Raw genomic sequence first — 23,232 nt, 5'->3', positions numbered from 1 at the left:
GGGAACTTTCAGAGCAGCAAACAAACAAACAAACAGCAAACAAACCCTTTTCCAGATGTGTCTTCTTTCAATCCTGTGTCTGAGCTCTACAAGCAGTTCTATCAGCCTGGTATTGTCAGCTGCGAGACCTTATATAGACAGGGTTGGATCTTTCCATATCACATCCAGCCAACTCAATTTACCACAAGTGACTCTGATCAAAGTCTATAAACAGCTACAAGTTGGTCAAAAGAAATGGGAGGCCCCAGAGGTAAATTTCAATGTCTAATAAAAAAAAAAATTCTAGCTTTTTATTTTCAATAAATGTTGAAAAATGTCAAAAATGTTGTTTTCTTATTAGTCAAGGCTCTAATGACAGAAGACGTTTAAAAGGAGTTTTCTGGGTTTAACAAAAAAAAAAAAAAAAAATGATATTCACCCATCCAGTCGCTCTTGGTCCAGCACAATTGTTGTTGCACGTGACGTTTCAGACTAGTGGTGTCCTGTGCACAGTGAACAGTAATGTCCCTGGACATTTTTGCCCAGCACTCTGGAGAGGCAGTGGCACCAGACTGGAAGTGAGCATAGGGAAAATAGAACTTCTTTTCTTCCAAATCCCTGGCTCCTGGCAATTTTTTGTTAATCTTAGAAAACCCCTTTAATCCATTGTGCGCCACAATCCCATCAACATAGGTAGATTATAATGGGTTATTTGTCGTCCCTCGTGTCAGCAACCAGAACGGCTGACAGACGACTCCTTTTAATATTGTTTTAAATAAACAGTCAAGAACCTAAAGAGAAGACACGTTTATTTTACTTCCATTATGGATTTAGCAATGTAAATAAAGATTCCCATGACAAAGCCATATTTTACTGAACATTTTCTTTTATTGAACATTTAAGGCACATTCAGTAAATTATATTATTTGGCTTTTTACAGAGACATTTTCCTTTCACTATTGTACAAAATAAATATATTCTTTTACAATATAGATAAATAAATATGACGCGTCGGAAACAGACAAATCTACAATGTACAAGGAGTGATAAACAATGACTACCTTAAAGAGGTACTCCACCCCTAGACATCTTATCCCCTATCCAAAGGATAAGGGATAAGATGTCTGATCAAAGGGGTCCCGCTGCTGGAACCCCCGCGATCTCCCTGCTTCACCCGGCGTTGGTATAAAGCGTCGGGTGCAGCACTGGAGGCTTGTGATATCATGGCCACACCCCCTCAATGCAAGTCTATGGGAGGGGGCGTGACGGCATGAGGAAGGTGTAACCGTGATGTCCCAAGCCTCTGCCCCGCATTGCCAGTCATCCGGCAAGGAGCAACGTTTGCTCTGTGCACCAGATGTCTGGGGTGCCGCAGCCGAGATCCTTTGGATAGGGGATAAGATGTCTAGGGGCGGAGTACCCCTTTAAGTTGTTCTTCCAGTAGCAGTAAATGTAGGTGAAGGGAATGAGTATATTTATTGTGGAATTAATACTAACTTCATTCTAATGACAGCAATACAGTACAATGCTCAGTAGTAAATTCCAGAGAACAGAAACAGTACAGTAAATGTATATAAATAGATAAAATCTTCAAAAGGCCATTTTATTTCAAAGCTCCTTTTTCTTTTCATTCTATAAATTATATTTTATGCTTTGTACAAAAATAAAACTGTTCTAATAAGATTATTAACAATAAATACTTTCTTATTAAATATTCCCTGTTATAACTCATCCTTGGGATTAATAGTCAGGTCTTCGCTTCTTCCTTTACTGTCCTGGTCTAGTGATCGTATGACCTCGTCTGCCTGCAGCCGTTCCTGGAAAGGGGAAGATTTATAGGGGAGAAGGTGATTTTACTGATGCAGTAGATTCCAGCATTGTTAGCACTGGCTGGCTTAGTGTGTGCTGAGCAACTCACCAGCTCTCTGTACATTGGGTCTAGAGTGAACCACAGAGCGACAGCACATCTCTGGCCACTGGTCACGGCTTTAACCCCATGAGGGTTCTCTCCACCTGAAGAAAATCCAACCAATCGACCACATTTGGGCTTTATGGAGGCCTGCAAGGAAACAAGGTTAAAGGTTATCCACACACTTTATTATTCAGACACAACCAAAACAGTATATGAAACGATGGCACAACGATCGATGCCAAACGCTGTTAGTCCAGGGTGTCGGCTATTGTTAGCAGCCGGGACCGACCCAGTGTGATGCGGGGTCACGACGTGACCCCATTTTTCACACCGGGACAGGGCTAAGGGCGTACAGGTACGCCCTAAGTCCTTAAGAGGTTAAAGGGGTACTCCGGCTCTAATACATCTTATCCCCTATCCAAAGCATAGGGCATAAGATGTATGATCGTGGGCGTCCTGCTGCTGGGGACCCCTGCAATCTGTCATTCAGCACACAACTTTGTGAACTCTCCGCAGCGCTGGAGGCTCCGAGTGTGAAGCGTGACGACCACAGGGCCGGAGTAAGGTGGGTGCGTAATGACAGATTGAGGGGGTCCCCAGCGATCATACATCTTATTCCCTCCCTATCCTTGTGATAGGGGATAAGATGTATTAGGGCCGGAGTACCCCTTTAAGTACAGAGTGATTTTTCTATCAATGTATGAGGGTTTGTTTTGCAGAATTGTTTTATGCAAAAAATTTGCTGTACATGTGCAATACCAGTTGTGCCTTTGTTTTTTGGGATTTATTTTTAAGATGTTACAGCATACTTTATAATTAATATAAGAACTTTATTATGTAGGTTGTGATCAAATTTAATAAAAACAAAAACAAATTTAATAAAAACAATAATATAAAAATAGTAAATAATAACATTTTCACTAGGCCCATAACATTTTTGTTTTCTTGTTAATGCAGCTTTATGAAGGTTTGTTTTGGGGTGTATAAAACTTTTGATTACTTGTTATTCTTGTAGTGCAGGATGAATAAATAGTTATTTGACAATATTTTTCATTGTATTTGTCATATGGTTTAAACAACAAAACCATAGTATACATCATTTAGAGGAGATACCAGTTATGTGTAGTTTTGTTTTTGTTCTATTCTTTCATTGATAAATCACCATGTACATGTAAAAAATGTTTTTAGAATTTTTTGGGATCTCACTTGGGCTCTTATCCCTCAGATCCTTTGACTGCTTATATAAAACATTGCAGTACTTCTGTATCGCAGTGTATTATGCCTGTCAGCATTACACCGACAGACTTTCAGGACTTGCCTAAGATAAGGCCCAATAGGCTCTCTTTCAAGGAAGACCTGGAGGCCACTGCTTGGACATTGGTTACCTTAGCAACCCATCGACATCCCACCTTCATTTTATGTGGCCATAGATTGGCTTACAAAGAGATTTATTGGGTAAAACCCCATAGTCAGGACTGACCACAGCATATGAGGGGTCTATGTTACAGCTCACACTAGCTGCAGATGGTATGGGCTCCGCTGCTAAATCCATACCAACCCCCACACCAAAACAGTACAGTGTGGTATGGAAGCTAGAAGGTCCATATGGCCAGCTATTATGACGCTGTGCATAAACAGGTTAAATAACAAACGGTGTACATCTCATAAAAATTGGTTAGATAAAAAAAAAATCACCTTGCAAATATTTACTTTGCACTGGTTTAGAGTAACATTATGTCTTTATTTTGACACCCTTTAAAAAGTTGCTGCTTTCCCTTTATTTCATTTATTTTCTGCTTCTGCAGTTCTAACAGTGGCCACTAGATGTCCGTAAGAAGCTGCACTGCACACCCACAACAGTGGAGCATGCTGGTAAAACCGAACATAAACTAGCTACCTTGTGGGGAAGCAGCTCTTATAACTTTCAGGCTCTTACTTGAGCCATAGTTGCTCCTGCTTAAACCCTTAAAGGGGTATTCCAGAAAAAATTACTTTTTTTTTTTTTTTTATATCAACTGGCTCCAGAAAGTTAAACAGATTTGTAAATTACTTCTGTGAAAAAATCTTCATCCTTCCAATAATTATCAGCTTCTGAAGTTGAGTTGTTCTTTTCTGTCTGGCAACAGTGCTCTCTGCTGACATCTCTGCTTGCCTCAGGAACTGCACAGAGTAGACAAGGTTTGCTATGGGGGTTTTCTTCTACTCTGGACAGTTCCTGAGACAGGTGTCATCAGAGAGCCCTTAGACAGAAATAACAACTCAACTTCAGCAGCTCATAAGTACTGAAAGGATAAAGATTTTTTAATAGAAGTAATTTACAAATCTTGTACGAATACAAGGGATGTCAGCTCACCCGATCCTCCGCACGGCAAATCGAAGCCTCCAACTCAAGAAGAAAGTGCAGAAGCCAGCGGTATGATAAACTTCACCTTTTATTGTATTCCAAGATAAAACTTTGACATGGACGTCTCAAATCACAAACGATAAAATCTCCTGGATAAGCAACATGACGTGTTTCAGGTCATGTGACTCTTCATCAGATGCACTATTCTTCTTAATTTACAAATCTGTTTAACTTTCTGGAGCCAGTTGATATATATATATATATATATATATATATATATATATATATAAAAGTTTTTCCTGAATAACCCCTGGACACAGACAATTTTGGCCTTGAGGACACAGCAAACTTTAGTTTTTGCGTTTTTGCCTCCTCACTTTTTAAAAGACATAACTCTTTTATTTTTCCATCCACAGACCCATATAAGGAGTTGTTTTTTGAGCAAATAATTGTACTTTGTAACTACACTTTTCATTTTACCATAAAATGTACGGTGAAACGTAAAAAGTATTATTTGTGGGGTGAAATTGAGAAGAACACCACAATCGCCAAAGGATAGGGGATAAAATGTCTGGCTGCTGGGACCCCCTGTGATCACCCGGCTTTCTGAACATTATGTTCAGGACACTGGGTTTGGAAGGCCGTGGTCATGACGTCACGCCACACCCCCTCCAATTATGTCTATGGAAGGGGGGTAGCATAGCAGCTGTCACAGACATGAATGAAGGGGGCGTGCGTGACATCACAAGGAGACATGGCAGGAAGTCTTGACCACGGCCTCCCGGACCCAGCATCCTGAACATAATGTTTAGAACGCAGTGTGTCTGCATGGAGATCGCGGGGTTGGGGCTGGGGGTAACCCAGCGGCCGAACTACTGCGATCAGACATCTTATCCCCTACTCTTTGGATGTCTAGAAACTGATCACCCTTTTAATCTTGTTTACAAGTTACACATATGTCACAAAACAATGACTATATAAAGAGAACCTAAAACATAACTTTTAATGTGCACATATTAATAAAAAATGTACAAAAAAGGTATAAAAAATAGAAAGAATAAAAAATAGAAAAATTCTAGTCAATGGCGGCCATCAGTGTAGCTGTCATTGCTCTTATTGCAATGACCATTCTGTTCCACAGACATATTCCTATTAAGTCAGATGAACACAGTCCATTATTCCATTGGGCTTCCAGATGATGAATGTCCAATAGGTCAGTATGGAGAGTGTACAGTGTTAATGCACTATACATACGTCTACTTCCTGCGTTGTTGCACCTCCGGATACCTTAAAATATTGATAATTGTATTCACAATCCTCTGATATAGGGATTATGAGTTGAACACCAGTTTCCACTATATATGGAGCGCCTGATTCCCCATCTCTGAAGAACTGAAATAGTTGTAATTAGCTTGTACAATGTGAGAAGTCGCTGGACAATCAATCAGCTACAGTTCACACATCAACTACTGATTCATGTTCAGTCTTCTAGAGGACCGCTCAATAGCAGTAAATTCCAACTTATATAGTCCTTATTCACACACCGCAATATCAACTAGTACACACCCATATTCAGTCTATGATTGGAGATGAGTTCACATAGAACTGCCGTACACAAAAAAGCCGCACTGAACTTAGTTAGTCTGGATCCATACAGATATTGATTAAGGCAATCCAACACACGCCTTGATTGCTAAGTAGGCTATAATTTACATGCACAGAGTGATCGTAGAGATTTTTATCTCTTTGCATTTTTATTCTTTCTATTTAGTTTTAGGTTCCCTTTATACAGTCATTGTTTTGTGATTTATTAATTTGGGAGACCAACATACTAATTATATTTTTTCAGTAATACAAGTTACACATATGCCTGACTTTTGTTTTTGCATATGACCATCAAGTGCACCCCATAACACAATTGATGACTGCCCTGCAGAACAAGCATACACAGCAGGCAAAAATGTTTTTGCAATATTTTCTTAAAGGGGTTTTCTGGGCATTTGGCAAGGAATGGGAGAAAAGAATATATAAAAAAATACTTACCCCGCCAGCCATGTACCATGAGCCACTTATCACTGGCCTCAGCGGTCATGTGCCCTCTCTCTTGAACATAACCATTATGGCCAGTGATTAGTTGCAGCATCCTGCGCTAAATGTATATGGACATATGCTGTGCACCACATTTATTACGTTTTAGATGTTTTCTCCACTGTGATGAAAAAAAGGACTTCAGTGGTCCTGATATTGGTAAGAATGGGCACAGCTCAAAGGGGTACTCCCCTGCCCAGCGTTTGGAACAAACTGTTCCGAACGCTGGAGCCGGCAGCTTGTGAAGTCATAGCCCTGCCCCCTCATGATGTCATGCCCCACCCCCTCAATGCAAGTCTATGGGAGGGGCGTGACGGCTGTCACGCCCCTCCCATAGACTTGCATTGAGGGGGCGGGATGTGATGTCATGATGGGGCGGGGCTATGATGTCACGGGCTCCCGGCTCCAGCGTTAAGAACAGATCCAGCGTTAAGAACATTTTATTCCAAACGCTGAGCAGCGGAGTACCCCTTTAAGATTATAAACTGTGCTCCAAAACTGCAATTCTGGTGCAGTTTATGCCAACTAATAAGTGGTGTAAACTAGACAAGTCTACAGTTGTGCCAAATTAACCAAGCAGCTTGAACTGTTTGATAAATCTGATAGATCTGGAGCAATCTTAGGGTGTCTAGTGTAAGTTCACAATGTCTTAGATTTAGACAGTTTTAGTACATATTTGCCTTTGTGTCAAAGCTTCTCAATTATAATATTGCAAATAAATGAGGCGCAGAAAAAAAAAAAAACAGACTTACCGTAACAGTTTTGGCATTCATTTTGGTGAACACAAATTCCCCACCATCAAAATCCCCATTAAGATACAGAAGAGCACTGAAAGAAAATAAATTCTAATATGAATAGGACAATATTTCACTTGGGAGCCTTGGCTATTTGTTTGTCTTGTAGCATGCTGCAATCTCCTTGCATCCTACCCCTGCAGATTCTACTGCAAATTCTCCTCTCACACTAAACAACCTGTATGATCTTTCTCCCTATAGACCTTGGGTCCTCTCCTCCCTCTATTATATCCTCTCCTGCCCTGCTGCTATCTCTTATACACAGAGAGAAGGAGGAGCTGTTGATGTCAGCCTTGAGCAGGGGTATTAATATAGGGGGTGCAGAGGTAGTGGTAGCATCAGGGCCAAAGGCACCTCTGCACAAGGATACACACAAGGTAGACATGGGGACCTGTTACATATTTTGCATTGGGGCCCAGAAGCAACAAGTTAGGCCTCTGGCCCTGAGCCTACAGAAACCATGAGCTCTGTGCTCTCAGATCTATGTAACAAGCAGTAGCACTGCCATCTATTTACAGTAGTTGCACAAACTCTATAACAATAGAATGATATGATATCATTAATGAAGAATATATAGATAATTAATCTTGCATTTAAAAAGAAGATGAAAACAAAATTCATTGTAAAGTGTCCAAATCTTAATGTTAAAGGGGTACTCCCTTGCCCCAGTGTTTGGAACATTTTGTTCCAAAGCTGGGTGTGGGCGGCAGGGGGCGTGACATCACAAACACTCCCCCGTGACGTCAAGCCACACACCATCAATGCAAGTCTAGACTAGACTAGATGGTGTGGTGTGACATCACGAGGGGCATGGCCGTGACGTCATGAACTCTGCAGCCCGCACCCAGCACTCGGAACAAAATGTTCCGAACGCTGAGGCAGTGGAGTACCCCTTTAAATCCTAAAATGACCTTGTAACCCCAAATAACCATATGTACAATCCCACAGTATGGTTAACCTGTAGTCTCTGTAAGTGTATGCGGGAGCCTCCTTCCAACATTCATTGGCTTCAGGGTCTAGCAAACAGTTGTCGGCATGAATTGGATGGCTCAGATCATTCCTATTGTCCTGTTGACCTGTGTATGTGAGAGCACAACATGAGTTGTAATGTGGACAAAGTAGCAAAAATAGAGATAAAATTACCTTAAATATCGGAATATTAAAATATATCATCAAGGAACAAAATATTATCTATAGTTTTATTGTCATCTTTGAAGAGTCACACATTAGGCAATTACATTATACAAGTTAACAATAAAAGTCACCTTTTAAGATATATTTATATTTAATGTTACACACAGATAACTGCAAAATGCCATATCCACTTGGTGTTTATTTTTATTTTTTTTGTATCCTTTCAAAATTTTTCAGCTATTTTGGGCTCAGTGGATGATTTTCAAAAACGACCTCTTGTTGAGACTTTGGCGTTTTTCTCCCATAGAAGCCTATGGGAGGGAAAAAATGACCAAAGAAAGCCATTTGGGTTTTAACATTGGTGTTTTTGCAGGTGTTTTTTATTCTTTTTTTTTACTTTAGCAATCCAAAAAAGGAATTGAGTTGGCTTTTTTTTTTTTTTTTTTTATTAAATTTTGTTGGTTACCTACAAAATTTACATGAACAAAATATGTTATCCCAGTTTTTTCATAAAACTACATATCAGTCTGCTCAGCTCCTCCTGCTCTATAACATGCCTTCAGATTAGACAGCACAGCATCTATAATGTGACAGGTTCCCTTAAATAATTTTTGGGTTTGTACAGAAAAATACATTTCCTGCAAAAGATTGTTTCTGTAAGATAGATACAATGGTACCTGTGTTACGCCATTTGGAATGACATTAATGATGAACTTTTATATATTAAAACATTTATCCAGACAACCGCTTTCAAGGGGTACTCCAGTGGAAAACAATGTTTTTTAAAGCAACTGGTGCCAAAAAGTTAAACAGATTTTTAAATGACTTCTATATAAAAATCTTAATCCTTCCAGTACATATCAGCTGCTGTATACTACAGAGGAAGTTGTATGATTCTTTTCTTTCTGACCACAGTGCTCTCTGCTGACACCATTGTCCATGTAAGGAACTGTACAGAGCAGGAGCAAATCCACATATGCTGCTCTGGAAAGTTCCTGACATGGACAGAGGTGTCAGCAGAGAGCACTGTAATCAGACAGAAAAGAACTATACAACTTCCTCTGTAGCATACAGCAGCTGATAAGTACAGTAAGGATTAAGATTTTTATATAGAAGTAATTTACAAATCTATTCTAGGAGAACTGCAAAAGTTTATTCAAGACGTCCGGCACTGCTTACTTCCATACCTTCAGCGAACGGATTCTAAGTCGCTATAGCGGTGATGGATATGATGGTGCTCGGACACATGTAAGAAAATAACCTTGGTACACTTGATAGAAGAATGAAAAAGTCGGCACTCACCAGTATTCCAATTCAGCAATATTTATTGCGCATATTCACAGCCTAGTACAAATGTATGGGAGGACAGCAGATGGTACCGGGGGGGGGGTATCACAGAGAGGCTATCTGTGATACCCCCCCGGTACCATCTGCTGTCCTCCCATACATTTGTACTAGGCTGTGAATATGCGCAATAAATATTGCTGAATTGGAATACTGGTGAGTGCCGACTTTTTCATTCTTCTATCAAGTGTACTAATTTACAAATCTGATTAGAAAAAAAAAATTGTTTTTTGCCGGAGCACCCCTATAATGGGTACCTAATGATCATGCATTAAAGTAATCGCAAAGATTTTAGCACATGGCACTATGAGATAATGACGAAAGTCCAAAGTCTATTAAAACTAAAAGTAACGGATGTGCTTTATTTATGTAAAGCGTTGATGAACTAATGTTTCCGTAAAAAAAATGAAATAAATAAACAACATTTACCCTGTAGAGCCGTCCTGCACACTAGGTGTGTATAGGAAAAGTACAATGTACTATTCAGCATGAAGTATGACTGCACGATCTGCCGAGCCTTTTCACTCACATCGTAAAACAAGCGAGCACTTTTCATGGGAACACGACCTTCATAACCAAACTGTCCAAAGACGAGAGGAAGAAGAGCTCTTAGGTTAGTACATAAGAATATATAACTAATATTCCATGCATTCGGAGGTTTTCAGACCCTTTGCAACATAGCAAAATATGAAAAAAGGGTGTGAAGACTTTCTGAATGCACTGCATACAAATGACAACATTCCGGCTCTTTTTTGTATACAGTAATTATCTATTACGTGAGAATTCTCTATGCATAAGACCTGAATCATATTACTAGTTACCAAGTCAGCAACAGGAGCAAATGTACGGAACCACAGCACCATCTGCTGTACGCTAAAATGTTATATGTCCTCCCTTTTGTAGACAGACTCCCATGAATTGGGCTTTATGAAAAATGTAAAGACACACGCACATATTGTGTGTGTGTGTATATATATATATATATATATATATATATACATATATAGATAGATATAAAATGACAGTGCGATTTTATATTGTTTTGTTGACGTAGCTGTATGATGGCTTGTTTTATGTTTGATGAGTTGTATTTTTGAAGGTAACATTTTAGGGTACTCGTATCTCATTGATTGACTTTCATTAACTCTTTCTGGAGAAAAAAAAAAAACAGCAACTCTGCCAGTGGTTTTTTTTTGTGTTAAATTCTGTACATTGTGCGGTATAGATAACATGATAGCTTTACTCTAAAGGTACATACAACACAGTCAGCACTTCCCAGTATACCAGTATCAAATTTACCTTTATGTTTCACTGATTTTGCACAATAAAATCACTTTAACTGAAAAATTATACAATCACATTTAAAATAATACTTTTATTTTTTACTTTTATCAATAGGTATGTACAGTTTTTTTTTGTTTATATTCAAAATAAAATAAAGGAATAAATATTGTGTATTTTATTTTTAATTAGTCTCTAACTAACAGAAAAAAGCACAGAAAAAAGGGGCAGTGAAAACATCGGCACTGGTACAAAAAAGTATATACACAACTCTATCCAGGTGGAAGGGGAGGAGGTAACTGACCCGGCGTGTAAGACTGGGGGTGCTTCACGTACAGAGCTCAAAACAAATATTGTAAATGTCGAAGAAAAAAGAAAAACGGAGCACTCACACTGCTGCTGGAAGTCTTCAGTTCAGGCTGTGTTCACGGAGCTCCCGAGGTAGGTGACCATTGCAGGGAGAGACAGATGGAATCAGGGGGAAGCTCGGACGGCGGTCCTTTGGTGCGATGCGGGACCGTGGCGGCCATCCGAGCTTCCCCCTGATTCCATCTGTCTCTCCCTGCAATGGTCACCTACCTCGGGACCTCCGTGAACACAGCCTGAACTGAAGACTTCCAGCAGCAGTGTGGGTGCTCCGTTTCTTTTTTCTTCGACATTTACAGTATTTGTTTTTGATTAGTGTTTTCTTTAACCCATTTTTTCCTTTTTACATTTTTTTATTTTCTTTTTATCCCATTAGGGGGCATGAAATGATACAATGCAACACTTTTGTACAGTATTGAACTGTAATATTCTTGTCAGCATAAGGCATATTATTAGGCCCCGCCAAAGGGCTCTATAGGTGTGCTTGAATGGCACATCTAGGGGGTCATTGTTAGGCAACTCATCGACATCCTACAATTACATGGTGGGAATGATGGGCTGACATAGATAGTCCCCTCCCTTTGTATACAGCTTTCTAGCATACAGTATTTGGTATTTTCATTTCTCATCCATTTCAAGCTGTTTCCTGTTAGTGAATGAGAACATTCTTGTTTACATGACTGAAACAAACACAACTGTATCCTGTCTAGTGAATGTTTTCTGAGCTAATTGGATCAGAGCAGCTGCACAAGTGTCTCTAGTTTGCTACAATGTATCAGTTTGGAGTTTAGGCAATTTAATTTCACATAGGCAAAAAAAAAAAAAAAAAGAAGCACTGTTTTTGGCTATTATTGACTTGGAGATTGTTAAATATGGAACGGTAAAAAAAGGCATGTGGGTTAAAAAAGAAAAAAAGAGAACAAAAAAAAAACAGTGCTAAGGCTACCATCACACACTGCAGTTTTATTTTAACTGTTTATTTTAACTTATTTTAACAGTTTTAAGTCAAAGTCAGAAGTGGATCCATCAGCAGTGAGACATAGAAGTCATTCCTTCATCTCTTCCATTTATTCCCCCCCCCCCCCAAAAAAAAAAAAGAAAATACATTCACCACTAAAGTCAAATGGTGCTGGAAACTATGCTCCTTTTGGGGGGCTTCTTTTGGCATATCTTTACTCAGGTGAACAAGTCCCAGTGCAGTACATCTATATACGCTTTTAAGTCACATAGGGAGAGATTTAGCAAAACCTGTCCAGACAAAAAGCTGATGAGTTGCCCATAGCAACCAGTCAAATCTCTTCTTTCATTTTGCAGAGGCCTAGTTAAAATGGAAAGACGTGATCTGATTGGTTGCTATGGGCAACTCAGCAACTTTTCCTCTGGACAGATTATGATAAATCTCCCCCATAGTATATAGCAAAGTTGAATATACCTCTAAAATAACTGTCCTTACAACCCCTAATAAGATGGTGGGGGACAGGTTTATGGAAGTATAAATCCACATTGAAGCCTTATTCTATTCTACATAGTTGACATAATTACCAAATGAAAACTAACTTACCTTTAATGCCTTCAAAACTGTGGCCCCTTCAAACTTCTCATTTGGGGTGTGAGGGGATGTTTTCCCTCTGTATCCATCGCCACCAAGAGTTATTGTCTGACAAATCAAGTTATTTCCATTAGTTCTATTAACCTTAAATCTACCAAGCAGCATAAATATGACAGTTCCCCCTATATCATGCGATTTATAGTTTCGCCCCTGACTAACGCTATAAGCCCTAGGTTATCACCATTTGTCACTAAGTAACTTTCTCTGGACTCCCTTATTGGCTATACATCGTTCTGTATGTTACTCTCCGATGCCTTCTGAACATGGTCTATAGCCAATTAAACTAAAGTTCTAACACCTTCTGAAGATGGAAGGTGTTAAGATGTTTCCAGTCCAAGTCAAAATTGTCTAAAATTTCTAGATACCTCCAGATGAAGCACTTCAACTCATTTCTACTCGCTTCTTATACTCACTCCAATTGAACAAGATGAATATAGTGAAACATCTTCAAAGGACCACCTCTAAGAGAAGACCACTCCCTTACCCAGAGCAGATTTTCTGTGACATATTTTCAGTTCATTTATTATGCACTCTTTAAGAAGACCACCCACTAGAAGACCCCAGTCCTGTGCAATTTTGGGTGGTCACCTGAAAGATTTCACTGCATTTTCCCTTCACTATCCTGGTCTCATATCTATGTTTCACCTTGACCTAATCCATGCTCTATACTTCTTCCAAGTCTCATACATTACTAAATGGAAATCAGACCTGGAATTTACCCTTAAGGAGGTACTCCGGTTTTTTCAATACTTATTAGCAGCTGTATTCTACAGAGAAAATTATTTTCTTTTTGAATTTCTTTTTTGTCTTGTCCACAGTGCACCTACAGACTCATATGAGGGCTTGTTTTTTTGCGCCACCAATTGTACTTTGTAATGACATCAATCATTTCACCCAAAAATTTTGTGGGGCAAAATTGAAACAAAAAACACAAAGACGCTATTTTGTAAATGTTGGGGGCTTCTGATTCTACGCAGTGCACTTTTCGATAAAAATTACACCATATATTTATTCTGTAGGTCCATATGGTTACAATGATACCCAATTTATATATGTCTTTTTTATTTTTATTAAAATTAAATCCTAACTACATGCACCAACATCAGTATGTTTAAAATTGTCATCTTCTGACCCCTATAACTTTTTTTATTTTTTATTTATTTTTATTTTTGGTATGAGGGCTAATTTTTTTTGCGCCGTAATCAGAATTTTTTTTACTGGTACCTTGATTATTTTGTTGGGACATTTTGATAGTTTTTTATATAGTTTTTTAGGGTATATAGAAAGTGACCAAAAATACGCAATTTTGGACTTTTGAATTTGTCTTACGTGTACGCCATTGACCATGCAGTTTAGGTAATATTATATTTTTATAGTTTGGACGCATACGGCGATACCACATATGTTTATTTACATTTTTTTTTTTAATGGAAAAAGGGGTTTATTCAAACTTTTATTCAGGAAGGGGTTAAATCACATTTATTCACTTTTTTTTTTTATAACTTTTTTTTACACTTTCTTTTAGCCCCCATAGGGGACTATTACATGCAATCCTTTTACTGCATACACTGAACAATGCTATGCCATAGCATAGCAATGATCAGTATTATCTGCGCTTGATTGCTCAAGCCTGGATCTCACCTCCCGCTGTCCTCTCAGCTGTTAAGGATGTTGCGATCAACTTTGATCGTGGTGTCTAAAGGGTTAATATGGGACATCAGCCCGATCGGCAATGTCCTGTAGTATGAAGTGCGCTCAACTCCTGAGCATGCTTCACAAACCGGGAGCCAGCCACGAACGTAAACATACCCTTGTGGTTGTTAAGGGGTTAACATATTTATGGAAGATATATCAGAACTATTATGGCGATTAAAGGAGAACTTCAGACAAAATTAACTTATATCCTATCCACAGGATAGGGCATAAGTAGCTGATCATGGGGGTCCGACTGCTGGGACCTCCTGTGATCTCCAGAACGGGATCCATGTCTCAGTAAGGAGTTCATGTGGTAGAAGGCACATGCTCTATCAATTTCTAGAGACGAGGTCCCGTTCCGGAGATTGCGAGGGGTCCCATTGGTTGGAGCCCCATGATCAGCTACTTATCCCCTATCCTGTGGATAGGATATAAGTTAATTCTGCCTGGAGTTCTCCTTTAAGGCTGAATTCACGCTGCCGTTGGGCTACGTTAAAGGGAGTTCTGTTGTCAAGTATGTCATAACAACAGAAGTTTAGCAGAGAAAAAAATAATGCATGCACATTTTTTTCTACACCAAACTCCAGTTAAAGAAACACAAGAAAAAAGAGCCAAACTGACCCAAAATGGGACGGAGCACAACGGCAATGTGAACCTAGCCTAATGAAACAGTTGCCATTGACGGAAAAGCAATACACTTTCTTTAATGTTAAGAGTTCTATGATGAGTGAAAACCTTCCTTCTATTCTTTTGCTTTATTTATGTTTTATAAAACAAATATGAACGTATTTGGTCCTAATAGATTTGTTATTTACAACCAGACACTTATTAGACCTTATAAAATCAACTAGTGATGGGTGTATTTGTGGTGACCCAGTACAGAATAACTTGTTCTTCTTTACTCCTGCCCATCCTGTGTGGCAGATGCTGCTTTAATGTCTGTCTTGGGCCCACTCTCCTCAGGACTCTCTATATTTCACAGTATTATACAAAGCTATGCAATGGTTAATGTATTGGTATTTTCTATGCACGTGTTACTTTATGAAATCTGCTGTCATGGACCTTGTTGTTAGGGGAGAATGCAGAGGTGAACCATGTGACTTATCTGCCCAATGGGAATGCTCAAAACCTTCCCCATATATAGTGTTTCCAGAGTTCAGTCTTTTGGTGAGGTACAGTTGAGAGAAGTGTGGAGTCTGTCTGTGAGGTGATCCTGAAGGAGGCCTGAGGCCTAGTCCAGCAACCACGCATCTACTACCAGTTAACCCCACTACCCAAGTGAAAGTTAAAGCCTTGCGGTAAGCACCAAGTCCGGGGATCAGTTCAAGTCAAGTTAGTCAAGTTCAAGTCACTAAAGTCTAGCGTGAGCTGCATACAAGTCAAGTCAGTCATATACACCACAATCAACTATAAGTCCCAGCAAGCCGATAAGCTTCTCAAAGTTCACCCTGCATCTCCTTCATGCTAATCTGAGCTGTAACGGATTGTACCATCTTTCCAACCTCAGCAAAGTAAGACAGTTTTCCGTAATCTTGCGTCAGAGTGATTATTTGCTCTGTGCCTGGTACAGGAGAAGCTGGTCTACCACGGGTGGTGTATAGGTCAACCATGCCCTGGCATCACGAAAAGGTTAATTACACATTACCCTCACCTGACACCACATATTCAACCCTGCCATGCCTGATGGAACATGCTACTCACTTTCTTCACTTCTCTCCTCTGTCTTCTCAAGTCGATTGGACCTTCAAGACATTTATTTTCTTTTTGTTTTTATTCTGAAGCTGATGTCAATTCAACCTCAAATTTTCCGAAAACCCCATGGTTGGAAGTCTGATGAATTTCTGTTACTACATAGCACTTCTATTCCCAGGTATAATGTTAACCATCTGACTGAGCTGTAATGTTTTTCTCTGGTATATTCTCCTGAGTCTACTGCATGAAAATGTAATAATAACAATTGTAAAGAAAAAGAATAGCCTAAACTGAGGCAGACAAGGCATGTGAGCTGCTGTCCTGAAGTTTAATAAGTAGTCCTAGTGATCCAATTCCTCAGTAAAATCATTTTTTGCTTTCTTTATTTTCCTGGAACCACAGAAGTAAGTACTAAATATTTCAGTTTCCTAGAATCATACATATGGATCTTCCAGATATGTACATGGTATGCATATTTCCATTACTTAGGTAAACATTCTGTTTTTTAAAGGTACATTCATCTCTGATGTGTAAAGATCTGCCCTAGGAGATAACTGTTATTTTGTTTGCTACGAGTACAGTATGACAGTAAACAATCTTAGCCTTGTGAACTTACATTGGCAACTCCATGGAGTTCTTTACATTCCTCTTCTGTTATAACATCATCCAGCTGGACTCTTTGAGTTCCATTAAGATACTCAGACGTGTGCACAAGCTTTACTCTATCATACACCAGGGGTCCTCCTGAAAATATATTATCCATAATAAATTATCCATCTATACACCTTTATACACATTAGTGTGTGTCACAGAAAGCTACACTCTTTTGACATGACTATAGCTCACACAAATACGTACACTATTGTAACAATTACATCTAGATGCAATTCTCTCTTTCTACATAAACAGTCATGGCTGTAAATGTTGGCACCCCTGAAATATTTCTAGAAAATGAAGTATTTCTCAGAGAAAATCATTGCAGTAACACGGTTTTCTATACACATGTTTATTCCCTTTGTGTGTATTGGAACTAAACCAAAATAGGAAGGAAAAAAGGAAAATTGGACATAATGTCACACCAAACTCCAAAAACGGGCTGGACAAAATTATTGGCACCCTTATCTTATTATTTGGTCATACACCCTTTGGAACAAATAACTGAAATCAGTCGCTTCCTATAACCATCAATAAGCTTCTTACACCTCTCAGCCGGAATGTTGGACCACTCTTCCTTTGCAAACTGCTCCAGGTCTCTCTTATTGGAAAGGCGCCTTTTCCCAACAGCAATTTTAAGATCTTCCCACAGGTATTCAATGTGATTTAGATCTGGACTCATTGCTGGCCACTTAAGAAATCTCCAGCGCTTTGTTGCCATCCGTTTATGTGTGATTTTAGACGTGTTTGGGGTCATTGTCCTGCTGGAAGACCCAAGATCTCGGATGCAAACCCAGCTTTCTGACACTGGGCTGTACAGTGCGACCCAAAATCCGTTGGTAATCCTCAGATTTCATGATGCCTTGCACAAATTCAAGGAACCCAGTAGCAGAGGCAGCAAAACAACCCCAAAATATTTCATTGTGGGTACTGTGTTCTTTTTTTTTGTAGTCCTCATTCCATTTTGGGTAAACAGTAGAATGATGTGCTTTACAAAAAAGCTCTATCTTGGTCTTATGTGTCCACAAGACGTTTTCCCAGAAGGATTTTGGCTTACTCAAGTTCATTTTGGCAAAATGTAGTCTTGCTTTTTTTTATGACTCTGTCAGCAGTGGGGTCCTCCTGGGTCTCCTGACATAGTGTTTCATTTCATTTAAATGTCGACGGATAATTCGCACTTACACTGATGCTCCCTGAGCGTGCAGCACAGCTTGAATGGCTTTGGAACTTGTTTGGGGCTGCTTATCCACCATCCGGACTATCCTGCAATGACACCTTTCATCAATTTTCTCTTCCGTCCACGCCCAGGGAGATTAGCTACAGTGCCATGGGTTGCAAACTTCTTGATAATGTTGCGCACTGTGGACAAAGGCAAATCTAGATCTCTGGAGATGGACATGTAACCTTGAGATTGTTGATATTTTTCCACAATTTTGGTTCTCAAGTCCTCAGACAGTTCTCTTCTCCTCTTTCTGTTGTCCATGCTTAGTGTGGCACACACAGACACACAATGCAAAGACTAAGTGAACTTCTCTACTTTTTATCTGCTTTCAGGTGGGATTTTTATATTGCCCACACCTGTTACTTGCCCCAGGTGAGTTTAATGGAGCATCACATGCTTGAAACAATCTTATTTTTCACAATTTTGAAAAGGTGCCAATAATTTTGTCCAGACCATTTTTGGAGTTTGGTGAGACATTATGTCCAATTTGCTTTTTTTCCTCCCTTTTTGGTTTAGTTCCAATACACACAAAGGAAATAAACACGTGTATAGCAAAACGTGTGTTATGGCAATACTTTTCTGTGAGAAATACTTCATTTTTTAGAAAAATGTCAGGGGTGACAACATTTACAGCCATGACTGTATAATATATGTACTTTCGGGATATAAAAAGAAACAATTGAAAGTTATTCGTGATTAATACTTAGGTTAACTGAAAAATGTGATGACGAAACGACATATATGAAGCTTTCAAGACTAGCTCTGGTCTCTTCATCAGACATGGTTTATGACAAATCCCATATTTATGTACAAAAGTATATCAGAATAATGTGGTAAATAAAATAAGTGATGCAATGCATCAGTATGAGCAGTATAAGGAGGGCCATATAGTTGTAGCAGTAAATATTTGGAGCAGTGCATAGATAAGGAGTGTGATAGTTTTATTGCCCTGTGATTGATATCTGGTCTATGGTTATGATGCCCTCAGGAGGCACGTTCCGTAAGTGATGTAGAATGAAAAAAAAATCCTAGTGACAAATTCGTTCCTGTGCCGTCAATGATTGTCATTAATTTTTATTCACAGTTTCTCCAGCCTTCATGGTGGTTAGACATTTCCTTTTAAAGGGGTTGTTCAGTTAAAGGGGTATACCGGCTTTATAGATCTTATCCCCTATTGAAAGGATAGGGGATAAGATGTATGATCGCAGGGGTCCGGCTGCTGGGGATCCACGTGATCTCAGTGCAGCCCTGGCATTCTGTGCCAAGCACTGCCTCAGAGACTGGGAAATGATGTCACGGCCACGCCCCCTAGTGACATCATGCCATGTCCCCTCCATTCATGTCTATGGGAGGGGGCGTGACGGCTGTCACGCCCCCTTCCATAGACATGAATGGAGGGGGCGTGGAGATGACATTACGTCCCCGTCTCGGAAGCAGCGCCCGGCACAGAATGCCAGGGGCTGCACCGAGATCACGGGGGTCCCCAGCGATCATACATCTTATCCGCTATCCTTTGGATAGGGGATAAGATGTATAAAGCCAGAATACCCCTCTAAAGGCAAAGTGGGTATTCATAAAAAGTGGAAGTGGAGTGGAGGTTTTACTCAATTAATTCATGTGGCGGAAACTGTGTACCTGCACCAAATTGCGCAGGGCATGTGATAAATCTGGTGCTGATCACACTTCTTACTTCAGTACTCCACTATGTATGGTGATTCCTCTGCAACTTTTTGCGTGACTTTTTAACCTGTGTGACAAATGTGCAACTTTTTAATAATGCTGTCCACAGTCAGTTTCTAAGCCTACTTAGGACTAGTGTAGAATTGCGCCTCAGTTAGTGTAGTTGCACCAAACAATGCGACAGACTCAAAAGTCGCAAATCATAAATTCCTGACCACTGCATAATTTCAACAGAAATCACGACTTCCAACGTAACTTTGTAAAAAATGTTCTATTTGGTTTGATGCAAAACATTGTCACATAAAACAACCGCGCCCAAAAAAAGCAACAAATTACAGCCAAAATACTGGAGTAAAAGGTTTAAAAAAATACTAGGGATCGATCAATATCGATTTTTTAGGGCCGATACCGATAATCTGTGACCTTTCAGGCCGATAGCTAATAACTTATACCGATATTCCAGTCTAAGTTATCAGCTATTTCAGCATGCGATCCTGGGGTCCCATTTAGGAGATCACAGGGGTCCCAGCTGTCGGAGCCTTGTGATCACACCTATCCCCTATCCTGTGGATAGAGGATAAATTGTCTTTCACTGGACAAACCCTTTAATACTAATACTTTTATGTATGTGGAGCTGTGATTTACAAGGCTACAAAAATGCTAAGTTTCACCTAAATAGACCCCCTAGTAGGACATTTGGCACATACAGTTAAAGGGATACTTCCCTTGAAAACATGGTGCCAGAAAGTTAAACAAATTTGTGAATTACTTCTATTTAAAAATCTTAATCCTTCTAGTATTAATCAGCTATTTGCTCCACAGGAAGTTCTTTTCTTTTTGAATTTGCTTTCTGTCTGACCCCAGTGCTCTCTGCTGACACCTCTGTCCATTTTAGGAACTGTCCAGAGTAGGAGCAAATCCCCATAGCAAACCTCTCCTGTTCCAGACAGTTCCTAAAATAGACAGAGGTGTCAGCAGAGAGCACCGTGGTCAGACAGAAAGGAAATTCTAAAAGAAAAGAACTTCCTGTGGAGCAAATAGAAGCTGATAAGTACTAGAAGGATCAATATTTTTAAACAGAAGTAATTTACAAATCTTTTTAACTTTCTGGCATAAGTTGAATAAAAAAAAAAGTTTTCCAGGGGAGTGCCCCTTTAAATAGACCTGATAAAGGTGCAACTGGACTTGTAATCCTAAAGTATGTTGGGAATCTTTATTTGTATAATTTTTATGTTTGGACAGGTTTTACATTTACTCTGGCTATATGGAAATACTCCCGTTGTTGTATAGCACAGTAAGCGTTTGGTAATGGTGTTTCTCAGATTGGGGGGCTGGAGAAGAGAAGAGGGGGTCTAGAAATATTTATTTTAAACAATCATTATTAGATGTAGTTTCCATGCAGCTCGCCTCAGCATATACCGTATTTTTCGCCGTATAAGACGCAATTTTTCTTCCCCAAAACTGGGGGGGGGGGGGGGGGGAAAGTTGATGCGTCTTATATGGCGAATACACACCTATCGGGTCGGTCCCTGCGGCCATCAACGGCCGGGACCCACGGCTAATACAGGACATCACCGATCGCAGTGATGCCCTGTATTAACCCTTCAGACGCAGCAATCAAAGCTGACCGCCGCATCTGAAGCGAAAGTGACAGTAACCCAGCTGCTCAGTCGGGCTGTTCGGGACCGCCGCAGTGAAATCACGGCGTCCCGAACAGCTTACAGGACACCGGGAGGGACCTTACCTGCCTCCTCGGTGTCTGATCCATGCCGGGATCCCCTGCATGCCCGGCGCTCTCCTTCGACGTCATCATGTCGTCGCGCACGCCGTCCCGTCATCCAATAGGATCGGCGTGCGTGGCGACGTGATGACGGCGACGGAGAGCGAGGATCCCGGGGAAGAAGACGTCCGGAGCATCGGGGACACCACGGGGACGCGGCGACAGCGATGGAGCGACATCCAGGGCAGCGGTGACGAGTCATGAGCGGCGGGGACACGTGAGTATTACCTCCTATCCAGTGGTCTTCAACCTGCGAACCTCCAGATGTTGCAAAACTACAACTCCCAGCATGCCCGGACAGCCAACGGCTGTCCGGGCATGCTGGGAGTTGTAGTTTTGCAACATTTGGAGGTCCGCAGGTTGAAGATCACTATTGGGTGCAGAATCTTTTTTTTCTAGATTTTACACCTTTAAAATTGGGTGCGTCTTATATGCCTGTGCGTCCTATAGGGTGAAAAATACGGTATAACATGTGACTTGCACGTGACTACCAGAGGGACAAGTACCTTGGGGCTTTAAAAAGACATTTCTAAATCAGGGCTATCATCCAAAAACAACTGAAAATAAATTGTCATCGACAAACGAAAACCATGAAATGACTCCTACAATACAGAACTAAGCACAACCCCCCCCCCCCCCCCAAAAAAAAATAAAAAAATAAAAAAAAAACATATCCCCGTATATTAATAGTTTTGATTGATAACACTTATCTTATTTAACTCACTGATGTGTTATCATTTTCTGTACAGATATTTGAATATTGTTTTCAAAATCTGCCTGATGCAGAGACCTGAGTAGTCTGGAAAGCTGTCTATTTGTCATCATTTTTTAAGTAAGTTTTAAGAAACTATTATCAATGACAGAGGACTTTTCTATCTACTGGCTAATAAGGTAAAAATATATTTTTCCTTTTGTGTATGTCCACCAGAGGGCAGCAGACAACTAAAATTGCTCTAAACTAAACCAGTTTGTGAAAGTAAATGCATATAAAAAATCTTGTATTTAATTTTTAAATATGAAATCCCCCAACCCAAGACACAGATACACCTCATAATTTAAAGGGGTATTCCAGGCAAAACCTTTTTTTTATATATATCAACTGGCTCCGGAAAGTTAAACAGATTTGTAAATTACTTCTATTAAAAAATCTTAATCCTTCCAATAGTTATTAGCTTCTGAAGTTTTCTGTCTAACTGCTCAATGATGATGTCACGTCCCGGGAGCTGTGCATGATGGGAGAATATCCCCATAGGAACTGCACAGCTCCCGGGACGTGAGTCATCAGAGAGCAGTTAGACAGAAAACAACAACTCAACTTCAGAAGCTAATAACTATTGGAAGGATTAAGATTTTTTAATAGAAGTAATTTACAAATCTGTTTAACTTTCCGCAGCCAGTTGATATATAAAAAAGTTGTGGCCTGGAATACCCCTTTAAGCATAATGGCCCAGATTTATCAAGCTGTCTGAGACAAAAACTAATGTGATTTGCCCATAACATCCAATATTAGCTCATACTTTTTTTTTTTTTTTTTATAACCAGAGCTCATTAATATATAAAAGCTGAACTGTGATTGTTTTCTATGGGCAAAACCAGACAGTTTCTGTCTCAGATCAATATCGGTCTCCCTGTTTTGATTATAGGGTTAATCCCCCATA

At 39.8% G+C, this 23,232-nt stretch overlaps 1 protein-coding gene across 3 annotated transcripts in view; it reads right to left on the bottom strand.

Annotated features, from left to right (window-relative positions):
- Window positions 1-804: 804 nt before the first annotated feature.
- P3H2 (prolyl 3-hydroxylase 2) overlaps window positions 805-23,232 on the bottom strand; it is a 223,095-nt gene continuing 200,667 nt past the window's right edge. For all 3 annotated transcript variants that reach the window (XM_056565435.1, XM_056565432.1, XM_056565433.1), the window contains exons 9-15: window positions 16,855-16,982; window positions 12,804-12,899; window positions 10,025-10,175; window positions 8,076-8,193; window positions 7,076-7,151; window positions 1,898-2,038; window positions 805-1,796 (exon numbers count right to left, since the gene is read on the bottom strand). In XM_056565435.1, the coding sequence (XP_056421410.1) occupies window positions 1,701-1,796; window positions 1,898-2,038; window positions 7,076-7,151; window positions 8,076-8,193; window positions 10,025-10,175; window positions 12,804-12,899; window positions 16,855-16,982 (806 nt within the window). In that variant the 3' untranslated portion in view covers window positions 805-1,700. The remainder of the gene's footprint in view (window positions 1,797-1,897; window positions 2,039-7,075; window positions 7,152-8,075; window positions 8,194-10,024; window positions 10,176-12,803; window positions 12,900-16,854; window positions 16,983-23,232) is intronic.

Source organism: Hyla sarda, chromosome 3 (genome assembly GCF_029499605.1).
Source record: "Hyla sarda isolate aHylSar1 chromosome 3, aHylSar1.hap1, whole genome shotgun sequence".
Classification (NCBI taxonomy): Eukaryota; Metazoa; Chordata; class Amphibia; order Anura; family Hylidae; genus Hyla; species Hyla sarda.
Note: the sequence above shows the minus strand (reverse complement) of the source record. Positions and strands in the feature narration are given on the sequence as shown.